General features: G+C 48.5%; 1 protein-coding gene across 1 annotated transcript in view; it reads left to right on the forward strand.

The window, feature by feature from the left end:
• The window catches only part of MTFP1 (mitochondrial fission process 1), a 131,288-nt gene that overhangs the window by 53,183 nt on the left and 51,440 nt on the right, over positions 1-26,665 (forward strand). The window contains exon 2 of the mRNA XM_063913388.1: positions 22,352-22,479. Within this exon, the coding sequence (XP_063769458.1) occupies positions 22,352-22,479 (128 nt within the window). The remainder of the gene's footprint in view (positions 1-22,351; positions 22,480-26,665) is intronic.

Below are 26,665 nucleotides of genomic sequence, written 5' to 3' on the forward strand. Positions count from 1 at the left end.
TGAGGGGATCTGAATTGGGAGTGTTTAGAATAAGTACAGGAGTTTGGGGAGTGCATTTATTTTTATGGCATTAATACGTCCAACCCAAGAGAGATAGTAAGAATCCTATTGGCGAATGTCCTTGAGAATTGAATTTATGATCGGAGGGTAGTTAGCTCAGTAAAGAGAGCTGTAAGATTTGGTTATGAAAACTCCTAAGTATTTAAGTGAATGTTTACGCCATGAGAATTCGAAGTTTGCTTGTAACAGGGTCTTGGTACGTTTGGGGATGTGTAAGGAGAGGGCCTCGGATTTCGACTGGTTGATTTCATATCCCGAGAGGTTGCCGTAGATAGACAACTCTCGAAATAGATTGGGAAGAGAAATGTTCGGGTTCGTCAATGTGAGGAGTATGTCGTCAGCGAATAGGGAGACAGTATAATGAGTGCGGTTAATGGTGATCTCGGGTTGACGAGAGGTTCGATTATCAGTGCAAAAATTAGGGGGGATAGCGGGCACCCTTGTCTAATTCCATTGGAGATCGTAAAGGGATCTGACAGTAGACCGTTTGAGTGTACTGAAGCCGAGGGGTTTTGGTATAGGGCTTGTATGGCCTGAAGGAATTTACCACGAAAGCCAAAGTGCTGCAGAGTTTGCAGCATGAAAGGCCAGGAAACCCTGTCGAAGGCCTTCTCCGCGTCCAGAGCAAGCGCCAGAGATGGGATCTTGTGGAGGTTAATATAATGAATAATGTCAATCGTGCGTCTGGTTTTATCAAACGCTTGTCTGGACGGGACAAAGCCCACCTGGTCAGGATGAATTAGGGAGGGGAGAATAGGATTAAGCCTGTTAGCCAACATTTTGGCAAAAATTTTGAGGTCGGTATTCAGTAGCGATATGGGCCGATAGTTAGTAATTAGGTGGGGATCTTTATTTGGTTTTGGGATTACAGTGATAGTAGCCTTGGTGGTTTGAGAGTAGAAGGGGGAGCCTTCCAATATTAGATTAAATACCGTTGCGAGATGGGAGAGTAATGAAGATTGAAAGGTTTTATAGTATGACATTGGAAATCCGTCTGGGACTGGAGCTTTAGACGGTTTCTGAAATTTGATAGCGAAAGCTATCTCTTCTTCAGTAATAGGCCTGTCCAAGCTTGAGGAAGTCTCTGGGTCTAAACGGGGCAGGTCACACGATGTTAGGTAGTCAGAAGCAGGTGGGTAGGTCAGGTCGAGGGTGGGCGGTTGAACTGGGAGGTTGTAGAGTCGCTCATAGTAAGTTTTAAAAAGGGAGTTAATAGTGGAAGGGTTATATTGGAGTGAGCCATTGTTATCTTTGATAGCCGGTGTGGCAGTTTGCACTTTCCGAGCCTTCAGTCTGTTGGCCAATAATGGGGGTCATTCCGAGTTGTTCGCTCGCAAGCTGCTTTTAGCAGCTTTGCACACGCTAAGCCGCCGCCTACTGGGAGTGAACCTTAGCTTATCAAAATAGCGAACAAAAGATTCGCAATATTGCGAAAAGACTTCTCTGTGCAGTTTCTGAGTAGCTCGAGACTTACTCTGCCAGTGCGATCAGTTCAGTGCTTGTCGTTCCTGGTTTGACGTCACAAACACACCCAGCGTTCGCCCAGACACTCCTCCGTTTCTCCAGCCACTCCCGCGTTTTTCCCAGAAACGGTAGCGTTTTTTCACACACACCCATAAAACGGACAGTTTCCGCCCAGAAACACCCACTTCCTGTCAATCACATTACGATCACCAGAATGAAGAAAAAACCTCGTAATGCCGTGAGTAAAATACCTAACTGCATAGCAAATTTACTTGGCGCAGTCGCACTGCGGACATTGCGCATGCGCATTAGCGACTAATCGCTCCGTTGCGGAAAAAAAATAACGAGCGAACAACTCGGAATGACCCCCAATGTGTCAGCTTTGTTACCCTTTTCGTAAAATCTTTGTTTTAACCAATGGAAAGTGAGTACTCATTTTTCTCTTACGTCCTAGAGGATGCTGGGGACTCCGTAAGGACCATGGGGTATAGACTGGCTCCGTAGGAGACATGGGCACTCTAAAGACTTTAGAATGGGTGTGCACTGGCTCCTCCCTCTATGCCCCTCCTCCAGACCTCAGTTAGATCCTGTGCCCAGAGGAGACTGGGTGCACTGCAGGGGAGCTCTACTGAGTTATAAAAGCGCTGAGTACTAACTGGGATTTTATTCCAGTGTCCATTGGCGCTGGGTGTGTGCTGGCATACTCTCTCTGTCTCTCCAAAGGGCCTTATTGGGGAACTGTCTCCATATAAATATATCCCTGAGTGTGTGGGAGTGTCGGTACGTGTGTGTCGGCATGTCTGAAGCGGAAGGCTCATCTAAGGAGGAGGTGGAGCAGATGATTGTGGTGTCTCCGTCGGCAGCGCAGACACCTGATTGGTTGGATATTTGGAATGTTTTAAATGCAAATATGGCTTTATTACATAAGAGATTGGACAAAGCAGAGTCCAGGGATAAAACAGGGAGTCAATCAATGGCTTTGACTGTGTCACAGGGCCCTTCAGGGTCTCAAAAACGTCCCCTGTCCCAAGTAGCAGACACTGATACAGACACGGATTCTGACTCCAGTGTCGACTACGATGATGCGAGGTTACACCCAAGGGTGGCCAAAAGTATTCATTATATGAATGCAATAAAAGATGTTTTACATATCACAGATGACCCCTCTGTCCCTGACACGGGGGTATGCATGTTTAAGGAAAAGAAACCTGAGGTAACCTTTCCCCCATCTCATGAGCTGAACGCGTTATTTGAAAAAGCTTGGGAGACGCCAGACAAAAAAACTGCAGATTCCCAAGAGGATTCTTATGGCGTATCCTTTCCCTGCACAGGACAGGGTACGGTGGAAATCCTCGCCCAGGGTGGACAAGGCTTTAACGCGCTTGTCCAAGAAGGTGGCGCTACCGTCTCCAGACACGGCGGCCCTCAAGGATCCTGCTGAACGCAGACAGGAAACTACCTTAAAATCAATTTATTCACACACGGCTTGGGGTTGAAGTGCGGTAGCAGCTTGGACAGATACCTTGTCAGCTGACATTGATACCCTAGATAGGGATACCCTATATAGGGATACCATTTTATTGACCTTAGGTCACATTAAAGACGCAGTCTTATATATGAGAGACGCTCAGAGAGACGTTGGGCTACTAGGTTCAAGAGCCAACGCTATGGCAATTTCTGCTAGGCGAGCCCTGTGGACCCGCCAATGAACGTGTGATGCCGACTCAAAGAGGCATATGGAAGTTTTGCCTTACAAGGGTGAGGTGTTATTTGGGGAAGGTCTCTCGGACCTGGTTTCCACAGCTACCGCGGGTAAATCTACTTTTTTGCCTTATGTTCCCCCACAGCAAAAGAAAACACCACCATATCAGATGCAGTCCTTTTGGTCGCATAAATCCAGAAGAGGTCGGAGCTCTTCCTTCCTCGCCAGAGGTAAGGGTAAAGGGAAAAGAATGCCTGCTACGGCTAGTTCCCAGGAACAGAAGTCCTCCCCTGCTTCTACTAAATCCACCGCATGACTCTGGGGCTCCACTGAGGGAGTCCGCGCCGGTGGGGGCACGTCTTCGACTCTTCAGCCACGTCTGGGTTCAGTCAGACGTGGATCCTTGGGCGATGGAAATTGTATCCCAGGGCTACAAGCTGGAATTCGAAGAGGTGCCTTTTTCAAATCGGCTTTACCAGCTTCTCCCCCAGAAAGGGAGATAGTTTTAGCTGCAATTCAAAAGCTGTGTCAACAGCAAGTGATTGTCAAGGTTCCCCTAGTTCAACAGGGGAAGGGGTACTATTCAACCCTGTTTGTGGTTCTGAAACCGGATGGCTCGGTCAGACCCATTCTAAATCTAAAATCCCTAAACCTGTACTTGCAAAAGTTCAAATTCAAGATGGAATCGCTCTGGGCAGTTATCTCCAGCCTGGAAGGGGGGATTTTATGGTGTCTCTGAACATAAAGGATGCATACCTTCATGTCCCCATATATCCCCCTCATCAGGCGTACCTGAGATTCGCTGTACAGGGCTGTCATTACCAGTTTCAGATGTTGCCGTTTGGGCTTTCCACGGCGCCGAGGATTTTCACCAAGGTAATGGCGGAAATGATGGTGCTCCTGCGCAGGCAGTTAGTCACAATTATCCCGTACTTGGACGATCTCCTGATAAAAGCGAGATCGAGAGATCAGTTGCTGTAAAGCGTGTCGCTCTCCCTGAGAGTGCTCCAGCAGCATGGCTGGATTCTAAATCTACCAAAGTCACAGTTGGTTCCAACGACTTGGCTATCGTTCTTAGGCATGATTCTGGACACGGAACAAAAGAGGGTTTTTCTCCCGATGGAAAAAGCCCAGGAACTCCAGAACATGGTCGGAGACCTGTTAAAACCGAACAGAGTGTCAGTTCATCAATGCACTCGAGTAATGGGAAAAATGGTGGCGACCTACGAGGCGATCCCCTTCGGCAGGTTTCATGCGAGGACATTTCAGTGGGACCTTCTGGACAAGTGGTCCGGGTCCCATCTTCAAATTCATCAGAAAATAAGCCTGTCCCCAAGGGCCAGGGTGTCTCTCCTGTGGTGGCTGCAGAGTGCTCACCTTCTAGAGGGTCGCAGGTACGGCATTCAGGACTGGGTTCTGGTGACCACGGACGTGAGCCTCCGAGGATGGGGAGCAGTCACACAAGGAAGACATTTTCAGGGACTATGGTCGAGCCAGGAGGCTTGTCTACACATCAACATTCTAGAATTAAGGGCCATATACAACGGCCTACGACAAGCGGAGAATCTTCTTCGCGACCTCCCGGTTCTGATTCAATCAGACAACGTCACAGCCGTGGCTCATGTAAACCGCCAAGGTGGGACAAGGAGCAGAGTGGCAATGGCGGAAGCCACCAGGATTCTTCGCTGGGCGGAAAATCACGTAAGCGCTCTGTCAGCAGTCTTCATTCCGGGAGTGGACAACTGGGAAGCAGACTTCCTCAGCAGACACGATCTCCATCCAGGAGAGTGGGGACTTCATCAAGAAGTTTTTGCAGAGATAACGAGTCTTTGGGGACTTCCTCAAATAGACATGATGGCGTCACGCCTCAACAAGACGATTCGGAGGTATTGTTCCAGGTCAAGGGACCCTCAGGCAGTAGCGGTAGACGCCCTGGTGACACCGTGGGTGTTTCAATCGGTCTATGTGTTCCCTCCTCTTCCTCTCAAAAATATTGAGAATCATAAGACGAAAAAGAGTTCGGACAATACTCATTGTTCCAGATTGGCCTCGAAGGGCCTGGTATTCAGATCTTCGGGAGGTGCTCACAGAAGATCCGTGGCCTCTTCCTCTCAGGGAAGACCTGTTGCAGCAGGGGCCCTGCGTATTCCAAGACTTACCGCGGTTACGTTTGACGGCATGGCATGGCGGTTGAACACCGAATCCTAGCTGGGAAAGGTATTCCGGAGGAAGTCATCCCTACTCTGAAAAAGGCTAGGAAGGAGGTGACGGCGAAACATTATCACCGTATCTGGAGGAAGTATGTATCTTGGTGTGAAGCCAAGAATGTTCCTACGGAAGATTTCCACTTGGGCCGTTTTCTCCACTTTCTACAGACAGGAGTGGATATGGGCCTGAAGTTAGGCTCCATTAAGGTACAGATTTCGGCCCTATCTATATTCTTTCAGAAGGAATTGGCTTCTCTCCCAGAAGTCCAGACTTTGTAAAGGGAGTGCTGCATATCCAGCCTCCTTTTGTGCCCCCAGTGGCACCTTAACGTGGTGTTACAGTTCCTAAAATCTCACTGATTTGAGCCTCTTCAAACAGTTGAATTAAAATTTCTCACTTGGAAGGTGGTCATGTTGTTGGCCTTGGCATCTGCAAGGCAGGTGTCCGAATTGGCGGCTTTGTGTCACAAAAGCCCCTATCTGATTTTCCATGTGGATAGAGCAGAGTTGAGGACGCGTCCTCAATTTTTGCCTAAGGTGGTTTCATCGTTTCATATGAACCAACCTATTGTGGTGCCGGTGGCTACGGGAGACTTGGAGGATTCCATTTCCCTGGATGTAGTCAGGGCCTTAAAAATGTATGTAGCCAGGACGGCTCGGATTAGGAAAACAGATGCACTGTTTGTCCTGTATGCAGCCAACAAGGTTGGCGCTCCTGCTTCTAAGCAGACTATTGCTCGCTGGATCTGTAACACGATTCAGCAGGCTCATTCTACGGCTGGATTGCCGTTACCAAATTCGGTAAAGGCCCATTCCACTAGGAAGATGGGCTCTTCTTGGGCGGCTGCCCGAGGCGTCTCGGCGTTACAGCTGTGCCGAGCAGCTACTTGGTCGGGTTCAAACACCTTTGCAAAATTCTACAGGTTTGATACCCTGGCTGATGAGGAACTCATGTTTGCTCAATCAGTGCTGCAGAGTCATCCGCACTCTCCCGCCCGGTTTGAAGCTTTGGTATAATCCCCATGGTCCTTACGGAGTCCCCAGCATCCTCTAGGACGTAAGAGAAAATAAGATTTTAAACCTACCGGTAAATCTTTTTCTCCTAGTCCGTAGAGGATGCTGGGCGCCCGTCCCAGTGCGGACATATTTCTGCAAGGCTTGTATATAGTTGTTGCTTAAATAAGGGTTATGTTACAGTTAAGATCAGTCTTTGGCTTCTGCTGTTTTGTTCACACTGTTAACTGGTTGCGTATTATCCAGATTATACGGTGTGGATGGTGTGGGCTGGTATGAATCTTGCCCATAGATTAACAAAAATCCTTTCCTCGTACTGTCCGTCTCCTCTGGGCACAGTTTCTCTAACTGAGGTCTGGAGGAGGGGCATAGAGGGAGGAGCCAGTGCACACCCATTCTAAAGTCTTTAGAGTGCCCATGTCTCCTGCGGAGCCCGTCTATACCCCATGGTCCTTACGGAGTCCCCAGCATCCTCTACAGACTAGGAGAAAAAGATTTACCGGTAGGTTTAAAATCTTATTTTTTCGGCCAACAAAGCGTTTAAGGCCGCTCTAGCGGTGGTAAGTTGCGCATAGAGAGAGCGAGAGGGCCGCTGTTTATGTTGGGTTTCCAGATTGTGGACCTCTTCTGTGAGAGAAGCCAATTTTTGTTTATGTTCCCTGTTCCTGTATGAGGCGTAACTAATGATATGACCTCTAATAACGGCCTTGTGTGCCTCCCATATCAGCGGGGTACAAGAGGAGTCAGTGATGTTCAAATTAAAATAGTCTGCAAGAGCTAATGTGATTTTTTCCTGGAATTGGGGGATTTTCAACAACGTCTCGTTTAAACGCCAGGTAGGACGGGGTGTCGAGGATATCGAAGGTAGCGGTGACAATGGAGTGATCTGACCACGGGTTGGTGATGATAGATGAGTCGGATATATGTTTGGAGGCCAGGGTACCGCAGAAGAAGAGATCGATGCGGGAGTAAGATTGGTGTGGGATCGAAAATAAAGTGTAGTCCTTGGATGTGGGGTTGAGGGCCCGCCAAACGTCGAAGAGACCAGATTCCCGTGTGTGCTTATTTAGAGCTCGGGATGAGGAGTCGCGGTGTAAGCGTGGCTGGTGAGAAGATTTATCTAATTGGGTATCCGGGACGATATTAAAATCTCCACCTAGTATTAAATAGCCTTTTCTGACTCTGGACAGTGTGGAGAAGAAGGATTTGAAGAAGGACGCTTGTCCAGAGTTAGGGGCGTAGACAGTGGCTATTGTGCATTCTAAGTGTCCGAGTCTACCCGTTAAAATGATAAACCGCCCGTCCTTATCCATGTGTGAGGAACCCAGAGCAAACGGAATTTTAGAGTTTACCAGAATGGCCACCCCATTATGTTTGGATTGGCTCGAGGAGTAAAAAACCGTCGGGTAACGTTTGGTGGTGAGGGTTGGGTGTGACTGGGCTTTAAAATGAGTCTCCTGAATGAATACTAGTCCCGCCTCAAGAGTTCGAAGGGATCGAAATAAGGAGGAACGTTTCTGGGGGGTGTTGAGGCCCTTGACGTTCAGAGACGCTAGCAACAGAGGCATTGCGAGTTGCGGTTAAGAGGAGGAGGAGAAAGAGAAAGGGGGGGAAGAAAAAGAAGAAAAAGGGGGGGGGGGAGAGTGAAAAGTGAGGGGTCCCGGCCCGTCAGAAGAAAGAGAGGAGTTAAAGATAGTTAACCAGGAGAGGGTAATAGAAAGGGGAGGGGTCCATGCTAAGGTTCCTCACGACCAGCGATGAGGAACAAGCACAAAAATTAGGACCAACTGGTCCAAAGTGGGGAAGCACCCGGTGATAACCGTACTCCCTCCAATAAGGTGGGGGAGGAGTGTGTTTACAAGAAGGAGTTCAGCAATGTGAACTTGTGGGTTATATAGAATGGGTGAGGGATCATGACCCTCCAGTGGTGGGGTATTCAGAAAGTGAGTTAACAGTGGCCATAGGATAAAAAACATCGGAAAGAAGTGACATGGAATAAATGCATAAGCAATAAAAAACAAATCATTAACACTGGTGAAATATAAGCGGAACAAACAAGACAGACCTGTTAACAGCAACCTGTATACTAAGTTCTCAAACATATTGTCAAGGAGGTCGGTACGCACCGCATTGAGGCGCTCCAGGTCATACGCCCAAATATTTCCAGTATGACCAGGGCGCCGGCTTAAAAACAGTAAAAATGAAAACGAGGCGGGGAGGATCTTGTAACAAAATCGTAAATATACGGTTGCATGAAGTATTGTGGAAGAGCTAGACAGTTGCTATAAAAAAAAAAGGGGGGGTCGGTGTATATCATCAGACCAATGCAATGCTTAAAACATGAAAAATATATAGAAAGGCGAAAAGAAGCAAAAAAGGAAAGAAAGAAAAAAAAAAACACACACAACAGCAACCAATACAGTATATGCAGTAAACGTTAACTGGCCGAATGGGCCTAAGCAAATAGAACCGAGTCATATGTGGGCCAAGGTACTTCTACCAAATGAAAAGTGCAGGCATCAGTGGAAGTGAGGGTAGTTAGGCCGTCTGGTGGTTGGAGGTTACCGCTGGTAGTGAGTCGGAGTCCTCCAGGTGTGACAGGAAATCTCTACCCTCTCTCGGGTCTCTGACGATAAGTATTTTTCCATTGAGGTCGATCAGTAGCTTGAAAGGGAACCCCCAGCGGTATCGAATTCCGCGCGTACGAAGCGCGGAAGCCAGATCCCTAAGCTCTCTCCTTTTGAGTAGCGTGGAGGGAGCCAAGTCCTGAAAAAATTGCAGCTTAGCATTTTCGAATAGGATGTATGGTTTGCTCCGGGTAGGATTAAGAACCAGTTCCTTATCCTTAAAGTTGAGAAAGCGCAAAATTACATCTCCGGGGGGGTCACAATCACGTGGTTTGGGCCGGAGAGCTCTGTGGGCTCTTTCTAGTGGTAGATCACGGGAGCCCAGGGTCGGCACGACGGTGGAGAATAGCTTGTGTAAGTATGCTTCGAGAGTCGCGGGAAGAACGGATTCCGGGATATTACGTATGCGAAGATTATTTCCCCTTTCGCGATTCTCCAGGTCCTCGTTCTTGTCGCGTAGTTCCGATACGTCCTGAATAAGATGGTCGATGTCTCTAATGGTCTCACTCTGCTCCTTGTGAAGATTGTCTTGTCGGGATTCCAATTTGGAGGTCTTAGAGGACAGAGACGTTCTATCCGACTTGATGGTAGCAACCACGTTGTCCAGTTTGAACTCCAATGATTCCTTGAAGTCCATGATGAGCGATTTCAGAGCTAGAATGTCCTCCTTGCTTGACAGGGCGGGAGATGAGGACGAGTCCTCTTTGTCGGACACTGAGAGACTAGGTGAAGGGGGACCAGAGAGTGAGGACGGTTTGTAATTTTTGTCGGCCCTGGTGAAATGCTGGGATATGTCCGTCCCCGCCCGCTTTCTAATGGCGGCGGCGGATTTAGACATGGTAGCAACCCGGCAAATTGGATGAGTCGGGATAGGTCAGATAAATTGCCGGGGCGGCTCGCGGTGATATGCAAGCGAAATGGCACGAGAATGAACCACTGGAGGGCTTGGATAAGGTATGTTCAGTGGGGCATGGGGCTCGTCAGCAGTAGTGTAGAAGAAGAATCACAAGGTGTAAAACGGTTCACTGCAGGTTGTGGCAATAGGTAGACTAGCAGTAGATGGGACAGGAGATACGGTCCCTTAACTATAGAATAAAGAAGTATTCAAAATTCCTGTGGCGGATAATTAAAAGCCAGCCTTGCGGGATGTGGGGGAGGGGGTCCAAGATCGGGGGCAGGGGCCGCTAAGTGGCTCCTCTTCGTCTCAGTGCACTGCGGCCGTACAGTCAGTTTACAACAGTGGGAGGCCGTGAGGTTGAGGCTGCAGTGTCCCCACTCACGGGGTCGGGTCACAAAGGGGGTTAAGCATGTGGTGGGGAAGAGGGTCTGGAGTCAGGGACACAGTGTGGCCTCTCCTCACCTTGCGTTGGTGCAGCCTCCCTCAGCGTTCAGCACAGCAGGGAGCCTCAGCGGCAGTGAGCCTGGAGCAGTGCAGCCGCGCTTGGGTCACAGGACGTCCAAGATGGCCACCGCCAGCGGGGATCAGGAGGCTGCCGTCCCTGCAGCGCCTGGGAGAGAGGAGGAGAGCCGGGGGGAGCCGCCGCCGGCCCGCAAGTCCCTCAGCAAGGGTGCCCGCAGCAGGTACGGGGGGGCCGCAGCAAGCGAGGTCCGCGATCCGGCAGGCGGGCGTCTCCAGCGGCAGGCGGAAATTGAGGACGCGGTCTTGGAGGGGCGGGTGGGCCGCAATTTGCAGGAGCTCCAGGAGTGCTCCCCGATTCCGCGGACCTCACCCACCGGTAGCAGGAGGAGCAGGAAGGCGAGGGGACCCACGGAGTGGAGTGCTGGCAGCCCAGGGAGTCCCAGCTGATGGTTTTTGTGGGCTTAGTGTGCAGGAGCCCCCTCCAGGCACGTCAGGCTTCCTCAGTCGCTAGGCCACTCCCCCCAGTGCACATTTTTTCAGCCCCACATTCCCCCCCTTTTCTTCCCTTCCCCCCTATTTTTTGTGTTGCATCATCGACCTCAGGGGTCCGCCACCACAGTATTTTTACACCACCTCTCTTCCTTGAGATGCAGAGAAGAGAGTGGCATTGAACCATGCTATCAGTTTTCTCCTTTCAGGTGGCGTCATTGCTCCAGTACCTTCACTGGAACAAAAACAGGTTTGACTCCAACCTGTTTCTTGTTTAGAAGCCGAACAGCTCATTCAGGCCGAATTTTAATCTTCGTGCATGAAAACCAAGTTGTGAGTCGATAATTTTTGCATGGAATCTCTTAGATCAGTGATCCACAGCATGGAGGACAACGAATATTTGGCCACATTTGGTGTAAGAAGTGAGAATCCATATTCCAATTTAGGCAGGTCATCATTCCCTCCTCCGTTTTTTGCAGTCGGTTCCGAAAACTACCATCCAGAATTTCTGACAGCTTCACGAGTTTTCACCTCAGTGATGGCGAGATTACTGCACAAATACAGTATCAGTGTCATACCTTATTTAGTTCTGCTCGTGAAAGCTGATTCAGATTCGCAGCTACAACAGCAGATCGTACGATTCAGGATGAATCCTGAATTTCGAAAAGTCACACCTAATTCCTTGTCATTGCCTTCAGTTCTTGGGGAAGTGGTTGGGGGAGGGGGGTTCAAAAGCAAAGGGTTTTCTTGTCAGAGACACAGACCCTACAGAACTTGGTCACATCGGTTCTGTCAGTACCATATCTGTCGATCTTGTTGTGCATAAAGCTATTGGTCACGATGGTCTCCACCTTCAAGACCATTCAATACATCAGGTTCCATTTTCTGGAATTCTAGTGGGAAAGTCTCAAAAATTGGACAGAATGCTCAGCATCCCTCTCATCTCAGTTTCTCGTTCTGTCAGACAGCACTCGTCAATCTCTACTGGTCGATCCTTAAGCACTCTGGATTGGGTTGTTGTGAGCATGGACGCAAGTCTCCTCTGAAGGAGTGCCGTCACTTTACATCTTCACCTCCAGGGCCTTTGTTAACGAGTCGAGACAGCTCTGCAATGTGCTCGAACTACAAGCCATTTTTCGGTCTCTTGAAAGCTCAAGCCATCTTGGCTGGCCAGTTCGTATTCAGTTGGACAATGCCATGGCATATGTAAATGATCAAGGTGGCACAAAAAGCGATGCAGCTATGGCAGACGTAGCCCAAATCTTTTCTTGGGTGGAGACCTTTGTTCTGGCGTTATCTGCGTTCAGCCCAGCTGTGGGAAATTGGGTAGCAGACTTCTTCAGTGGAACCACTTTTCACCCGAGGGAGTGGTCTCTCCATCCAGAGATCTTCCAACAGTTCAGAAGTGGGGTCTCTTTCACCGCAACTACAAGGTTCTACAGTTCTGTGCCAAATCTAGGGACTCACTGGCTTTTTGCAGTGGATGCCATGTCTGTTTCGTGGAACTTTCATCTAACGCCTTTTCTCTTCCGACCCCTATGTTACCTCAGGTACTAAAGTGCATCAAAGAACGAATGCGTGATGGTGATCCTAGTGGCTCTGAGCTGCACACGCAGGTTGTGGTATGCACAATTTCTCAAATTGTCAGCAGGTCCCTTGTGGTGTGTTCCACGCCATCCAAACCTGCTACAACAAGGTACCCTTATACAAGAGGACCTTCCTTGGTTGGTTTTCACGGCCTGGATTTTGATACTGAGTTATTGAAAGCTAAAGGTTTCTCTCCCTCAGTAGTCCAATCTATGTTATGAACCCCTGAAACCAGTTTCATTGCCCAATTACCAGTCTTAACCCATCTGGTGGTGTGAAAGGAGACAGGTTCATAAATCCCAAGTTTCATGTCTCTGTTTTTGGCCTTACTACAGGATGCTTGTATGCTGGTTAAAAACTTAAATCTTTGACAGTACAGATTTCGGTCCTGTCAATTTTCTTCCAAAGGCGTTTGGCCCTTTTTCTCTAACATCCTAGTGGATACTGGGGGATGTACTTTAGTACCATGGGGTATAGATCGGGTCCGTAGGAGCCTGGCACTTTAAGAAATCAATAGTGTGTGCTGGCTCCTCCCCTCTATGCCCCTCCTGCAGACTCAGTTTAGAAAAATGTACCCAAGGAGCCAGGTGCATTCCTCTGGAGCTCCAGAGCGTTTTCTTCAGAAATTTTATTTAGTTTGCTATTTTCAGGTAGTTCTGGTTGGCAACCAGTCTACCTGCCTTGTGGGACTTAGGGGGGAGGACCGGACCAACCTCCTGAGGGTTAGTGGCTCTGTAATCCCCGCTGACAGGACATTAAGCTCCCGAGGCTCTGTTTCACATACCACACTGTATGTGCCCAGGCCAGCAGTGCGCCGCCACCCCCCAACAGGTGCTGAATAAGACGACCGGGCAGTGAGTGTTTACCCCGGAGGTCCCGGTTAGCGGGTCTCCGGTGTCATGTGGCGGCTGAAGAGCGTGGCGGTCATGAGCTGCAGTGCCCACCGCTGACCCCAAGACTGGCGATAGAAAGTGGGTGAAAGCTTCCTTATTTTACACTGTAAAAACGATTAAGCCAGTATAAACAACAGAATGGGACCGCACGCTATTGAATATGTTATTCCAGAAGTCTCACCTGGAACAGTCACAGAAAATTCAGTTTCTAGGGATGATACTGGAAACAGTATCTCGGGTGGTATACCTTCCCATGGACAAGGCCTTGGCAACCCAAGCTATGGTTCGCTCAGCCCTCTAACCTCACAGGTTCTCAGTCCACGTTTGCATTCGTCTATTGGACAAAATGGTGGCCTCATACGAGGCAATTCAGTACGGCAGGTTCCATGCCCACCCGTTCAAACTGGATTTACTGAACAAGTGGTCTGGTTCTCACCTACACATGCACCAGCTTGTGTCTCTGTCACCATGAGCAAGAATTTCCCTGTTGTGGTGGCTGCAAGTCCCTCACCTAGTGGAGGGTCGGAGTTTCAGTTCCCAGTCATGGATAATGCTAACAACGGATGCCTGCCTCCGAGGTTGGGGAGCAATGATCCAGGGGGCCCAATTCCAGGGAAAATTATCAACTCTGGAATCTGCACTCCCAATACATATACTGGAACTCCGGGCGATTTACGATGCCCTTCTGCAGGCCTCCTCTCTTCTCCTGGATCAAGCCATCCAAGTACAGTCGGACAATGCCATGGCAGTGGCGTACGTAGACCGACAGGGAGGAACAAGAAACAGGGCCGCAATGCGAGAGGTGTCAAGGATACTCCTATGGGTGGAGACCAACGCAAGGGCCATCTCAACCATATTCATTCCAGGAGTGGACAACTGGGAAGTGGATTTCCTCAGCAGGCACTGCCTCCATCGGGGGAATGGTGCCTTCCTCCTCACGTATTCCAACAGCTGGTTCACCGGTGGGGATGTCAACAGATAGCCTGATGGCTTCTTGTCTCAACATGAAGCTCTGTCGCTACTGTTCCAGTACGAGGGTCCCGCAGGCGGCTGCTGTGGATGCTGACGGCACCGTGGACTTACCAGTTTTTGTACCTGTTTCCTCCAATTCCTCTCATTCCAAGAGTTCTATAAAGACTCCAAAGGGAATGCGTTCAGGCAATTCTAATTGCTCCGGATTGGCCTCGACGGGCCTGGTATGCGTACTTCCTGACCATGTCTCTGGAGGATCCTTGACCTCTGCCGCTTCTCAGGGGCCTTCTTCAGCAAGGACCATTCGTCTATCCAGACTTACGGCAGCTATGTTTGACAGCTTGGAGGTTGAGAGGGAAATTCTAGCCAGAAAAAGTCTCTCCTCCAAGGTGATTTCCACGCTGGTCCAGGCCCGGAGGGTGGTCACGTCTAAACATTACCACCGTATCTGGAAGAAATGCGTTTCCTGGTGTGAGGGTAGAAATATGCTCCTACGTAGTTTCGACTTGGTCTTTTTCTATTCTTCCTGCAAACAGGGGTGGATTTGGGCCGAAGATTGGGCTCCATCAACGTCCAGATTTCGTCTCTCTCCTTCTTCTTCCAACAACTTGCTATTTTGCCTCTAAGTGCCGTCGCCATTTGTGGTGATACTGTCACTGTGCCACACTGTTAGGAGGGAGTGGGACTTGCCACCGGGTACTGTGCAGCTGACTGAGTTGCCTCTGTACCTCGGGGACTCCTCTACTCGTAGAGTAAGTAATAGCGTAAACAGTTTTCTTTTTTTCTCTAACGTCCCAGAGGATGCTGGGGACTCCGTAAGGACCATGGGGAATAGACGGGCTCCGCAGGAGACATGGGCACTTTAAGAAAGACTTTGACTCTGGGTGTGCACTGGCTCCTCCCTCTATGCCCCTCCTCCAGACCTCAGTTTGAGACTGTGCCCAGAGGAGATGGGTGCACTGCAGGGAGCTCTCCTGAGTTTCCTGCTAAGAAAGTATATTTGTTAGGTTTTTTATTTTCAGGGAGCACTGCTGGCAACAGACTCCCTGCATCGAGGGACTGAGGAGAGAGAAACAGACCTACTTGAATGATAGGCTCTGCTCCTTAGGCTACTGGACACCATTAGCTCCAGAGGGATTGGAACACAGGTTCGCCCTGGACGTTCGTCCCAGAGCCGCGCCGCCGTCCTCCTCACAGAGCCAGAAGAAAGAAGCCGGGTGTGTATGAGAAGAAAGAAGGCTTCAAAATGCGGCAGAAGACTTTGTGAGCTTCACTGAGGTAACGCACAGCACGGCAGCTGTGCGCCATTGCTCCCATACACCTCACATACTCCGGTCACTGTAAGGGTGCAGGGCGCAGGGGGGGGGGCACCCTGGGCAACAATTTATTTATTTATTAACAGTTTCTTATATAGTGCAGCATATTCCGTTGCGCTTTAGCAATATAAACCTCTTATTTGGCAAAAGAGAGCATACATACAGCTGGACACTGTATATATGCATGAGCCCCCGCCAATTTTACACTTTTAGCGGGACTGAAGCCCGCCGCCGAGGGGGCGGGGCTTCTCCCTCAGCACTCACCAGCGCCATGTTTTTCTCCACAGCACCGCTGAGAGGAAGCTCCCCGGACTCTCCCCTGCTTATTACACGATAGAAGAGAGGGTTTTAAAGAAGAGGGGGGGGCCACATAATTCGGCGCAGATAATAATAACAGCGCTATGGGGTAAACATTAAATTGCGGTGTTTTTCCTGGGTCATATTGCGCTGGGGTGTGTGCTGGCATACTCTCTCTCTCTCTCCAAAGGGCCTTGTGGGGGAACTATCTTCAGAAGAGCATTCCCTGAGTGTGTGGTGTGTCGGTACGTGTGTGTCGACATGTCTGAGGTAAAAGGCTCTCCTATGGAGGAGATGGAGCAAATGTGTGTGTGTGTGTGTGTGTGGTGTCTCCGTCGACAACGCCGACGCCTGATTGGATATGTGAAATTAAGTGCTAAGATGAATTTATTACACAAAAGATTAGAGAACAGACAGGGAATCTTCCCAAGTCTGTCCCTATGTCACAGAGACTTTCAGAGTCTCACAACGCTCACTATCCAAAATAATAGACACTTATATCGACACGGAGTCTGACTCCAGTGTCGACTACGATAATGCAAAGTACAGCCAAAACTGGCAGAAAAGTATTCAATATATGATTATTGTAATAAAAGATGTTTTGCTTATCACTGATGACTCATCTGTCCCTGACACGAGGGTACACATGTTTAAGGGGAAGAAAGCTGAGGTAAATTTCCCTCCTCTCAGGAAGAAAAAAAGAATCTCCAGACAAGAAGCTGCAGCTTCCCAGAAAGAATCCTCAGGGAGTATCCTTTCCCTAATGGGGCCAGGATAAGATGGGAATCTTCCCCTAGGGTGTACAAGGCATTGACACGTTTACCCAAAAAGGTAGCGCTGACTTTATAGCTATCCTCAGGGATCCTGCAGATAGCATGCAGTAAAACTACTTTGAAGTCCATTTACACACATTCTGGTACACTACTCAGACCGGCGATTGTGTCGGCATGGGTTTATAGCGCTGTAGCAGCGTAGACAGATATCTTATCAGCGGAGATTGAAACCCCAGATAAGGATACCATGTTAATGTCCTATATATATATATATATATATATATATTTATATGTAAAAGATGTTGTCTTATATATATATATATATATATATATATATATATAAGACATGCCCAGAGAGACGTTAGTCTACTGGGTTCTAGAGTCAAACAAGGGTGAGGAATTGTTCGGAGAGGGCCTCTCGGATCTCGTCTCCACGGCTACGGTGGGTAAATAATTTTTTTTGCCATATATTCCCTCACAATCTAAGAAAGCGCCTCATTATCAAATGCAGTCCTTTCGTTCCAATAAAAACAAGAGAGCACGTGGTTCATCCTTTCTTGGCAGAGGGAAAAAGCTGCACAACACAGCTAGTTCCCAGGAACAGAAGTCCTCCCCGGCCTCTGCTAAATCCACCGCATGACGCTGGGGCTCCCCTGAGTGAGTCAGCTCCTGTGGGGGCACGTCTTTGACTGTTCAGCCACGTCTGGGTCCACTGACAGGTGGATCCATGGGCAATAGAAATTTTTTCCCAGGGTTACAAGCTGGAATTCGAAGAAGTGCCTCCTCGCCGTTTTTTTCAAATCGGCCCTACCGAAAAACAACACCTGGAAGGGGAGATAGTGTTACATGCGATTCACAAATGGTGTCTGCAACAAGTGGTGGTAGAGGTTCCCCGGCTTCAAAGAGGGCAGGGGTACTACTCAACTCTTGTTTGTGGTTCCGAAACCGGACGGTTCGGTCAGACCCATTTTAAATTTAAAACCCCTGAACCTTTACTTAAAACGGTTCAAGTTCAAGCCTAGAAGGGGGAGATTTTTTGGTATCTCTGGACATAAAGGATGCATACCTACATGTCCCCATATATCCTCCTCATCAGGCGTACCTGAGATTTGCGGTACAGGATTGTCATTACCAATTTCAGACGTTGCCGTTTGGGCTTTCCACGGCCCGAGAATTTTCACCAAGGTAATGGCGGAAATGATGGTGCTCCGGCACAAGCAGGGTGTCACAATTATCCCGTACTTGGACGATCTCCTCATAAAAGTGAGTTCACGGGAGAAGTTGCTGAGCAGCGTATCACTTTCACTGAATGTGTTACAGCGACACGGCTGGATTCTCAATATTCCAAAGTCGCAGCTGAATCCTACAACTCGTCTGCCCTTCTTGGGCATGATTCTGGACACAGACCAGAAAAGGGTTTTTCTTCCAACTTGAACTTTCTTTATGAGTTCCTGGAAAAACGCAGGAACTCATGACTCTAGTCATGAACTTGTTGAAACCAAAACAAGTGTCAGTACATCATTGCACTCAAGTTCTGGGAAAGATGGTGGCAACATACGAAGCCATTCCATACGGCAGATTCCATGCAAGGGCCTTCCAATGGGACCTATTGGACAAGTGGTCCGGGTCGTATCTACAATTGCGTCAGCGGATCGCCCTGTCCCCCAGGGCCAGAGTATCTCTTCTGTGGTGGCTAAACAGTGCTCACCTTCTAGAGGGCCGCAGGTTCGGTATTCAGGACTGGATCCTGGTGACCACGGACGCGAGCCTCCGAGGTTGGGGAGCGGTCGCACAGGGAAGAAATTTCCAAGGACTTTGGTCAAGTCAAGAGACTCAACATCCTGGAACTAAGGGCCATATACAACGCCCTACGTCAATCGGAGATCTTACTTCGCAATTGACCAGTTCTGATCCAGTCAGACAACATCACCGCAGTAGCTCATGTAAACCGCCAAGTTGTGCCGCACAAGGAGCAGAGTGGCAATGGCGGAAGCCACCAGAGTTATTCGCTGGGCGGAGAATCATGTAAGCGCTCTGTCAGCAGTGTTCATTCCGGGAATGGACAACTGGTAAGCAGCCTTCCTCAGCAGACACGCTCTGCATCCGGGAGAGTGGGGACTTCATCAGGAAGTCTTCGCGCACATTGCAAGTCGGTGGGGACTACCCCAAATAGACATGATGGCATCCCGTCTCAACAAGAAGCTACAAAAGGTATTGCGCCAGGTCAAGAGACCCTCAGGCGGTAGCTGTAGACGCCCTAGTGACACCGTGGGTGTTCCAGTCGGTATATGTGTTTCCTCCTCTTCCTCTCATATCCAAGGTGTTGAGGATAATAAGAAGAAGAGGAGTGAGAGCAATTCTCATTGTTCCAGATTGGCCACGAAGGACCTGGTATCCGGATCTGCAAGAAATGCTCACAGAAGATCCGTGGCCTCTTCCTCTAAGGCAGGACTTGTTACAACAAGGTCCCAGTCTGTTCCAAGACTTACCGCGGCTGCGTTTGACGGCATGGCGGTTGAATGCCGGATCCTAGCGGAAAAAGGTATTCCGGATGAGGTCATTCCTACGCAAATAAAGGCTAGGAAGGACGTGACATCTAAACATTATCACCGAATATGGAGAAAATATGTTTCTTGGTGTGAGGCCAGGAATGCTCCTACGGAAGAATTCCACCTGGGCCGTTTTCTTCACTTCCAACAAACTGGAGTGAATTTGGGCCTAAAATTAGGCTCCATTAAAAGTTCAGAATTGGCCTCATTACCTGAAGTACAACTTTTGTGAAGGGAGTGCTGCATATTCAGCCTCCTTTTGTACCTCCGGTGGCGCCTTGGGACCTTAACGTGGTGTTAAGTCACATTGCTTTGAACCACTTAAGACAGTGGAGTTGAATTATCTCACCTGGAAGGTGGTCATGTTGTTAGCCTTGGCTTCGGCTAGGCGAGTTTCGGAATTGGCGGCTTTATCACATAAAAGCCCCTATCTGGTTTTCCATATGGATAGAGCGGAATTGCGGACCCGTCCTCAATTCCTACCTAAGGTGGTCTCATCCTTTCATATGAACCAACCTATTGTGGTGCCTGTGGCTACACGTGACTTGGAGGATTCCGAGTCCCTGGATGTGGTCAAGGCTTTGAAAATTTACGTGGCCAGAACGGCTAGGATCAGAAAAACAGAAGCACTGTTTGTCCTGTATGCAGCCAACAAAGTTGGCGGCCCTGCTTCAAAGCAGACTATTGCTCGCTGGATCTGTAACACGATTCAGCAGGCGCATTCTACGGCAGGATTGCCGTTACCAAAATCGGTTGAGGCCCATTCCACTAGGAAGGTGGGCTCTTCTTGGGCGGCTGCCCGAGGGGTCTCGGCACTACAGCTGTGCCGGGCTGCTACTTGGTCGGGGTCAAACACCTTTGCAAAGTTCTATAAGTTTGATACCCTGGCTGAGGAGGACCTTCTGTTTGCTCAATCGGTGCTGCAGAGTCATCCGCACTCTCCCGCCCGTTTGGGAGCTTTGGTATAATCCCCATGGTCCTTACGGAGTCCCCAGCATCCTCTAGGACGTTAGAGAAAATAAGATTTTAAACCTACCGGTAAATCTTTTTATCGTAGTCCGTAGAGGATGCTGGGCGCCCGTCCCAAGTGCGGACTACTTCTGCAAGGCTTGTATATAGTTATTGCTTGCATAAGGGTTATGTTATAGTTTCATCGGTCTTGGACTGATGCTATGTTGTTTTTCATACTGTTATCTGGGTAGTATATCACAAGTTATACGGTGTGATTGGTGTGGCTGGTATGAATCTTGCCCTTGGATTACAAAAATCCTTTCCTTGTACTGTCCGTCTCCTCTGGGCACAGTTTCTCTAACTGAGGTCTGGAGGAGGGGCATAGAGGGAGGAGCCAGTGCACACCCAGAGTCAAAGTCTTTCTTAAAGTTCCCATGTCTCCTGCGGAGCCCGTCTATTCCCCATGGTCCTTACGGAGTCCCCAGCATCCTTTACGGACTACGAGAAAAAGATTTACCGGTAGGTTTAAAATCTTATTTTTTGTCTTAACTTGAAATTCAACCTCCCCTTTCCGCCCCACATACATAAATTGAAGTGACATTCCAGAGGTGGAGAGCAGCAGAGAAGAAGTCCTGCAGGTGAGAGTGTGAGGAGGTAATCAGAGAAAAGGAAAGGAGGTAGTCATCATAGCAAATTGGGTAGTGTGAGTGGCAGACAGGCATAGTAGTGTAAGGGTGAGATGGAGAAGTTTGAATTTGATTCTGAATGGCTCAGGGAGGCAGTGGACTGTCTGGGAGAGGAGATACCAGTTGTAGAAAGACATGATAGAAAAATTAGGGCGGTAGCAGAGTTAAAGATAGATTGAAGAGGGGGAAGGTGGGATAAGAGAAACGGGTGTGGTATAAAAGATAGACAGTGTCTAGTTAGACAGTCAATAGATAGACACCATATGTTAGACGGGCATTAGGTCGACAGGGTCAAAAGGTCGGCAGGGTCAAGAGGACGGCAGGGTCAAAAGGTAGACAGTACAAAAGGTCGACAGGGTCAAAAGGTCGACATGAAGATGGTCGACATAAAAAAAGTAGACACCATGTTTTTTGAATTTTTGTTGTTTGTGTGGATAGTTTTTTCATCTAGGACCCCCAATTGTAGAAAGACATACCCTCGCGGGGCTCGTTTCGCTTGCCACGCTTCGGGCACGGTGGCTCGCTGCGCTCGCCACAAGGTTTATAACCAACTCTATGCCGACATAGATAGACAATAGTCCAAAAACATGTTAAATATAAAAAAAAACATTTGTCTATCTTTTTTATGTTGACCATTTTCATGTCGACCTTTTGACCCTATCGACCTTTTGTACTGTCTACCTTTTTTATGCTGACCTTTTGACCCTGTCGACCTAATGTCTGTCTAACATATGGTGTCTATCTATTCACTGTCTATCAACCGGATACCAGGGAAACTATAGAGGAGTAGATAACAGTAGTAAAATCAAGAGATATTGAGACCGGAGTTTTAGTAGCAGTCAGGTGAGAGAGGGATTGATCACATTTTAAAACAATAGTTCATTTCATCTTCTTTTTCCATAACACCACTTCTAAATTTCCACTTCGACCACTGCTATTGACTATGCTAATTCATGCTTCCCGAATACTCTCAGAATTAGCTTTTCTTCCTGGATGAAAAAGAGCATAAGAACCTCCTGCCGAGGCCATTATCGGTACCTCAGATTTGTAAAGAAATGAAATCATACAAGTAGAATAATAGATTAGCACTATGGCATACAGCTTGTATGTAGGCTATAGGAAAACCATTTTATATAGCCTGCAACAAACACAGACACATCTATTTGCATGGACATATCCACAATTCCCTCCTTTGTAACTTGCTTAGGAGCATAGGAACATCTTATTTTGTACAAGAGACTCCATGACAAATAACGGAGATTAACATCTGCTCTGCACGATTACTCTGTGTAAAATGTGGGAAGAGATGATAGGCATTCCTGTATAATATGATATTTTTTAGCATATTTTTCTTTGATGTTCCCTCTAACTACTGCAATTTCAATGTTTTTCTGTATTGTATAGGCTATGCCAACGAGGTTGGGGAGTCATTCCGTGCCTTAATACCTAAAGCTCTTGTGTGGGCCACCTATGGAATAGCTACAGCATATGTAACTGCAGATGCCGTAGATAAAGGTCAGAAGGCAGCAGAGGTATGTGTGCTCCTGAATTACATAAAGATTTTTTTTATAGTTGCAAGTCAATGCTATTATATTTACAGGTTTAATAGAAAGTCAACAAAATGCATTCTGGGATGTAGAGTTCGTGAAACAAATGGTGCTTAAAAAGAAGCAGACGCTTTTTGACAATCCCTTAGATCATATAGTAAACAGTTTATAACCCCAGCTACCAATATATCAGTGATGTACAACCTTTTCTAGTCTGAGGTCCACATTGGGAGATCACACCCTTTGAAAGGGCCATAATAAAACTTGCTTAAACATTGAAATTACATACAATTTCCTAGTGGAAAAGGCCTGGCAGCATTGTTAATAGGCCCCTATGGTGACAGATGTGTGTGCAATGCTACAGGATGTGCCAACACCTTTTCCCCTGTAGCAGTCACATTTCCTTACCTGTGCAGCAACACATTCTACTGCACTGCTGCTGTACTCTCTCCATTTGGCTCCAAACACTCTATGGTCAGCAGTGGTGCCCTCAAACAGATGCTATCCTCAGGCTTTAAGAGAATAGTTGTGTAATGTGTCACATTTGATCTAGGGAAAAAAAAAATTTTTTTGCTTCAGTCATGAAAATAAATCAAATAAACTGATTTTTTTTTTTTTTTAAAGAGTCAATCACATACAAGGCATGGTTTAGCCATGTTCATGATTGCCCCTTTAAGAAAACGTCTGAATTCGGCCAGCATCCTGCACGGCAGCCAAACTCTGACTTTATTACATCCCGGACATACATTTTCAAATTGGAGTGTGTAGAACCATTAAAAATATATATACTTAGCCGCGCTAACATCTGTGTCTCAGTCTGTTTGTCGAAGTAGCGATTTGACCAGGAAAGCACTTGGTGGCAATATAATGATGACATTATTGAGATTGGGAGCGCTGTGGTCACTTCTCTGCAAAGGCAGTTGCATGGTATTTTATTAAATTGGGTGCTATGTTGCCTATCACAGGCGTGTCTATCGAGTCCTGCTCAATGAGTTTTTATACCCCTTTTCCACCTACGAGCATGGGCCGCAGCTGCGACCCGTGCTCAGTCCCTTTCCCATCAGCAGTCACCAACCCTAGTGACGCGGCAGGGGCGGCGCTGGGCGATCACATGATCTCCCAGCGCCCCCCTTCCATACAGTGTAAACGGGAGCCATGTCGCATCGACACGGCATCCGTTTACACTACAACCCTACCCGGATCATTCCCGTGTCCTACCCAGGTAGATACCCGGGTAGGATTCACGGGTCACTTGATCCGGGTTTTTGCGGGGGGACCCTTTTCCACTTGCAAAAAACATGAGTAAATGCGCCCCCCCCGTGCATTTACCCGTGTTTTTTTAGCTAGTGGAAAATAAGATTTTACTCACCGGTAAATCTATTTCTCGTAGTCCGTAGTGGATGCTGGGGACTCCGTAAGGACCATGGGGATTAGCGGCTCCGCAGGAGACTGGGCACAACTAAAAAAAGCTTTAGGACTACCTGGTGTGCACTGGCTCCTCCCACCAAGACCATCCTCCAGACCTCAGTTAGGATACTGTGCCCGGAAGAGCTGACACAATAAGGAAGGATTTTGAATCCCGGGTAAGACTCATACCAGCCACACCAATCACACCGTATAACTCGTGATACTATACCCAGTTAACAGTATAACAACTGAACCTCTCAACAGATGGCTCAACAATAACCCTTTAGTTAGGCAATAACTATATACAAGTATTGCAGACAATCCGCACTTGGGATGGGCGCCCAGCATCCACTACGGACTACGAGAAATAGATTTACCGGTGAGTAAAATCTTATTTTCTCTGACGTCCTAGTGGATGCTGGGACTCCGTAAGGACCATGGGGAATAGCGGCTCCGCAGGAGACAGGGCACAAGAATAAAAGCTTTAGGATCAGGTGGTGTGCACTGGCTCCTCCCCCTATGACCCTCCTCCAAGCCTCAGTTAGATTTTTGTGCCCGAACGAGAAGGGTGCAGGCTAGGTGGCTCTCCTGAGCTGCTTAGAATAAAAGTGTATTTTAGGTTTTTTATTTTCAGTGAGTCCTGCTGGCAACAGGCTCACTGCATCGTGGGACTAAGGGGAGAAGAAGCGAACTCACCTGCGTGCAGAGTGGATTGGGCTTCTTAGGCTACTGGACATTAGCTCCAGAGGGACGATCACAGGTTCAGCCTGGATGGGTCCCGGAGCCGCGCCGCCGGCCCCCTTACAGAGCCAGAAGAGCGAAGAGGTCCGGTGAAATCGGCGGCAGAAGACGGTCCTGTCTTCAGACTAAGGTAGCGCACAGCACCGCAGCTGTGCGCCATTGCTCTCAGCACACTTCACACTCCGGTCACTGAGGGTGCAGGGCGCTGGGGGGGGAGCGCCCTGAGACGCAATATAAACAGATAATACCTTAGGTTGGCAAAAGAATACATCACATATAGCTCCTGGGCTATATGGATGTATTTTAACCCCTGCCATTTTTACAGAAAAGAGCGGGAGATAAGGACGTCGTGAAGGGGCGGAGCCTATCTCCTCAGCACACAAGCGCCATTTTCCCTCACAGCTCCGCTGGAAGGACGGCTCCCTGACTCTCCCCTGCAGACTTGCTACAGAATCAGGGTAAAAAAGAGAAGGGGGGGCACTATTGGCAGCTAAAAATAATATAAACAGCAGCTATAAGGGAATAACACTTATATAAGGTTATCCCTGTATATATATATATAGCGCTAGGTGTGTGCTCGCAGACTCTCCCTCTGTCTCTCCAAAGGGCTAGTGGGGTCCTGTCCTCTATCAGAGCATTCCCGGTGTGTGTGCTGTGTGTCGGTACGTGTGTGTCGACATGTATGAGGAGGAAAATGATGTGGAGGCGGAGCAATTGCCTGGGTTAGTGATGTCACCCCCTAGGGAGTCGACACCTGACTGGATGATCGTATTTAAAGAATTAAGTGATAATGTCAGCACTTTGCAAAAAACGGTTGACGACATGAGACAGCCGGCAAATCAATTAGTGCCTGTCCAGGCGTCTCAGACACCGTCAGGGGCCCTAAAACGCCCGTTACCTCAGTGGGTCGACACAGACCCAGACACAGATACTGAGTCTAGTGTCGACGGTGAGGAGACAAACGTAATGTCCAGTAGGGCCACACGTTACATGATCACGGCAATGAAGGAGGCATTGAACATTTCTGACACTACAAGTACCACAAAGAAGGGTATTATGTGGGGTGTGAAAAAACTACCAATAGTTTCTCTAACGTCCTAAGTGGATGCTGGGGACTCCGTAAGGACCATGGGGATAGCGGCTCCGCAGGAGACTGGGCACATCTAAAGAAAGCTTTAGGACTATCTGGTGTGCACTGGCTCCTCCCCCCATGACCCTCCCCCAAGCCTCAGTTAGATCTCTGTGCCCGAACGAGAAGGGTGCACACTAGGGGCTCTCCTGAGCTTCTTAGTGAAAGTTTTAGTTTAGGTTTTTTATTTTCAGTGAGACCTGCTGGCAACAGGCTCACTGCATCGAGGGACTAAGGGGAGAAGAAGCGAACTCACCTGTGTGCAGAGTGGATTGGGCTTCTTATGCTACTGGACATTAGCTCCAGAGGGACGATCACAGGCCCAGCTTGGATGGGTCCCAGAGCCGCGCCGCCGGCCCCCTTACAGAGCCAGAAGGCAGAAGAGGTCCGGAAAATCGGCGGCAGAAGACGTCCTGTCTTCAACAAGGTAGCGCACAGCACTGCAGCTGTGCGCCATTGCTCTCAGCACACTTCACACTTCGGTCACTGAGAGTGCAGGGCGCTGGGGGGGGGCGCCCTGAGACGCAATAAAAACACCTTGGCTGGCGAAAATACATCACATATAGCCCCCAGGGCTATATGGATGAATTTTAACCCCTGCCAGAATCCATAAAAAAGCAGGAGAAAAGTCTGCAAAAAAGGGGCGGAGCCTATCTCCTCCGCACACTGGCGCCATTTTCCCTCACAGCTCCGTTGGAGGGAAGCTCCCTGGCTCTCCCCTGCAGTCACTACACTACAGAAAGGGTTAAAAAAGAGAGGGGGGCACTAATTAGGCGCAGTATTAACTATACAGCAGCTATAAGGGGAAAAACACTTATATAAGGTTATCCCTGTATATATATAGCGCTCTGGTGTGTGCTGGCAAACTCTCCCTCTGTCTCCCCAAAGGGCTAG

Source organism: Pseudophryne corroboree, chromosome 1 (genome assembly GCF_028390025.1).
Source record: "Pseudophryne corroboree isolate aPseCor3 chromosome 1, aPseCor3.hap2, whole genome shotgun sequence".
Taxonomy (NCBI): Eukaryota; Metazoa; Chordata; class Amphibia; order Anura; family Myobatrachidae; genus Pseudophryne; species Pseudophryne corroboree.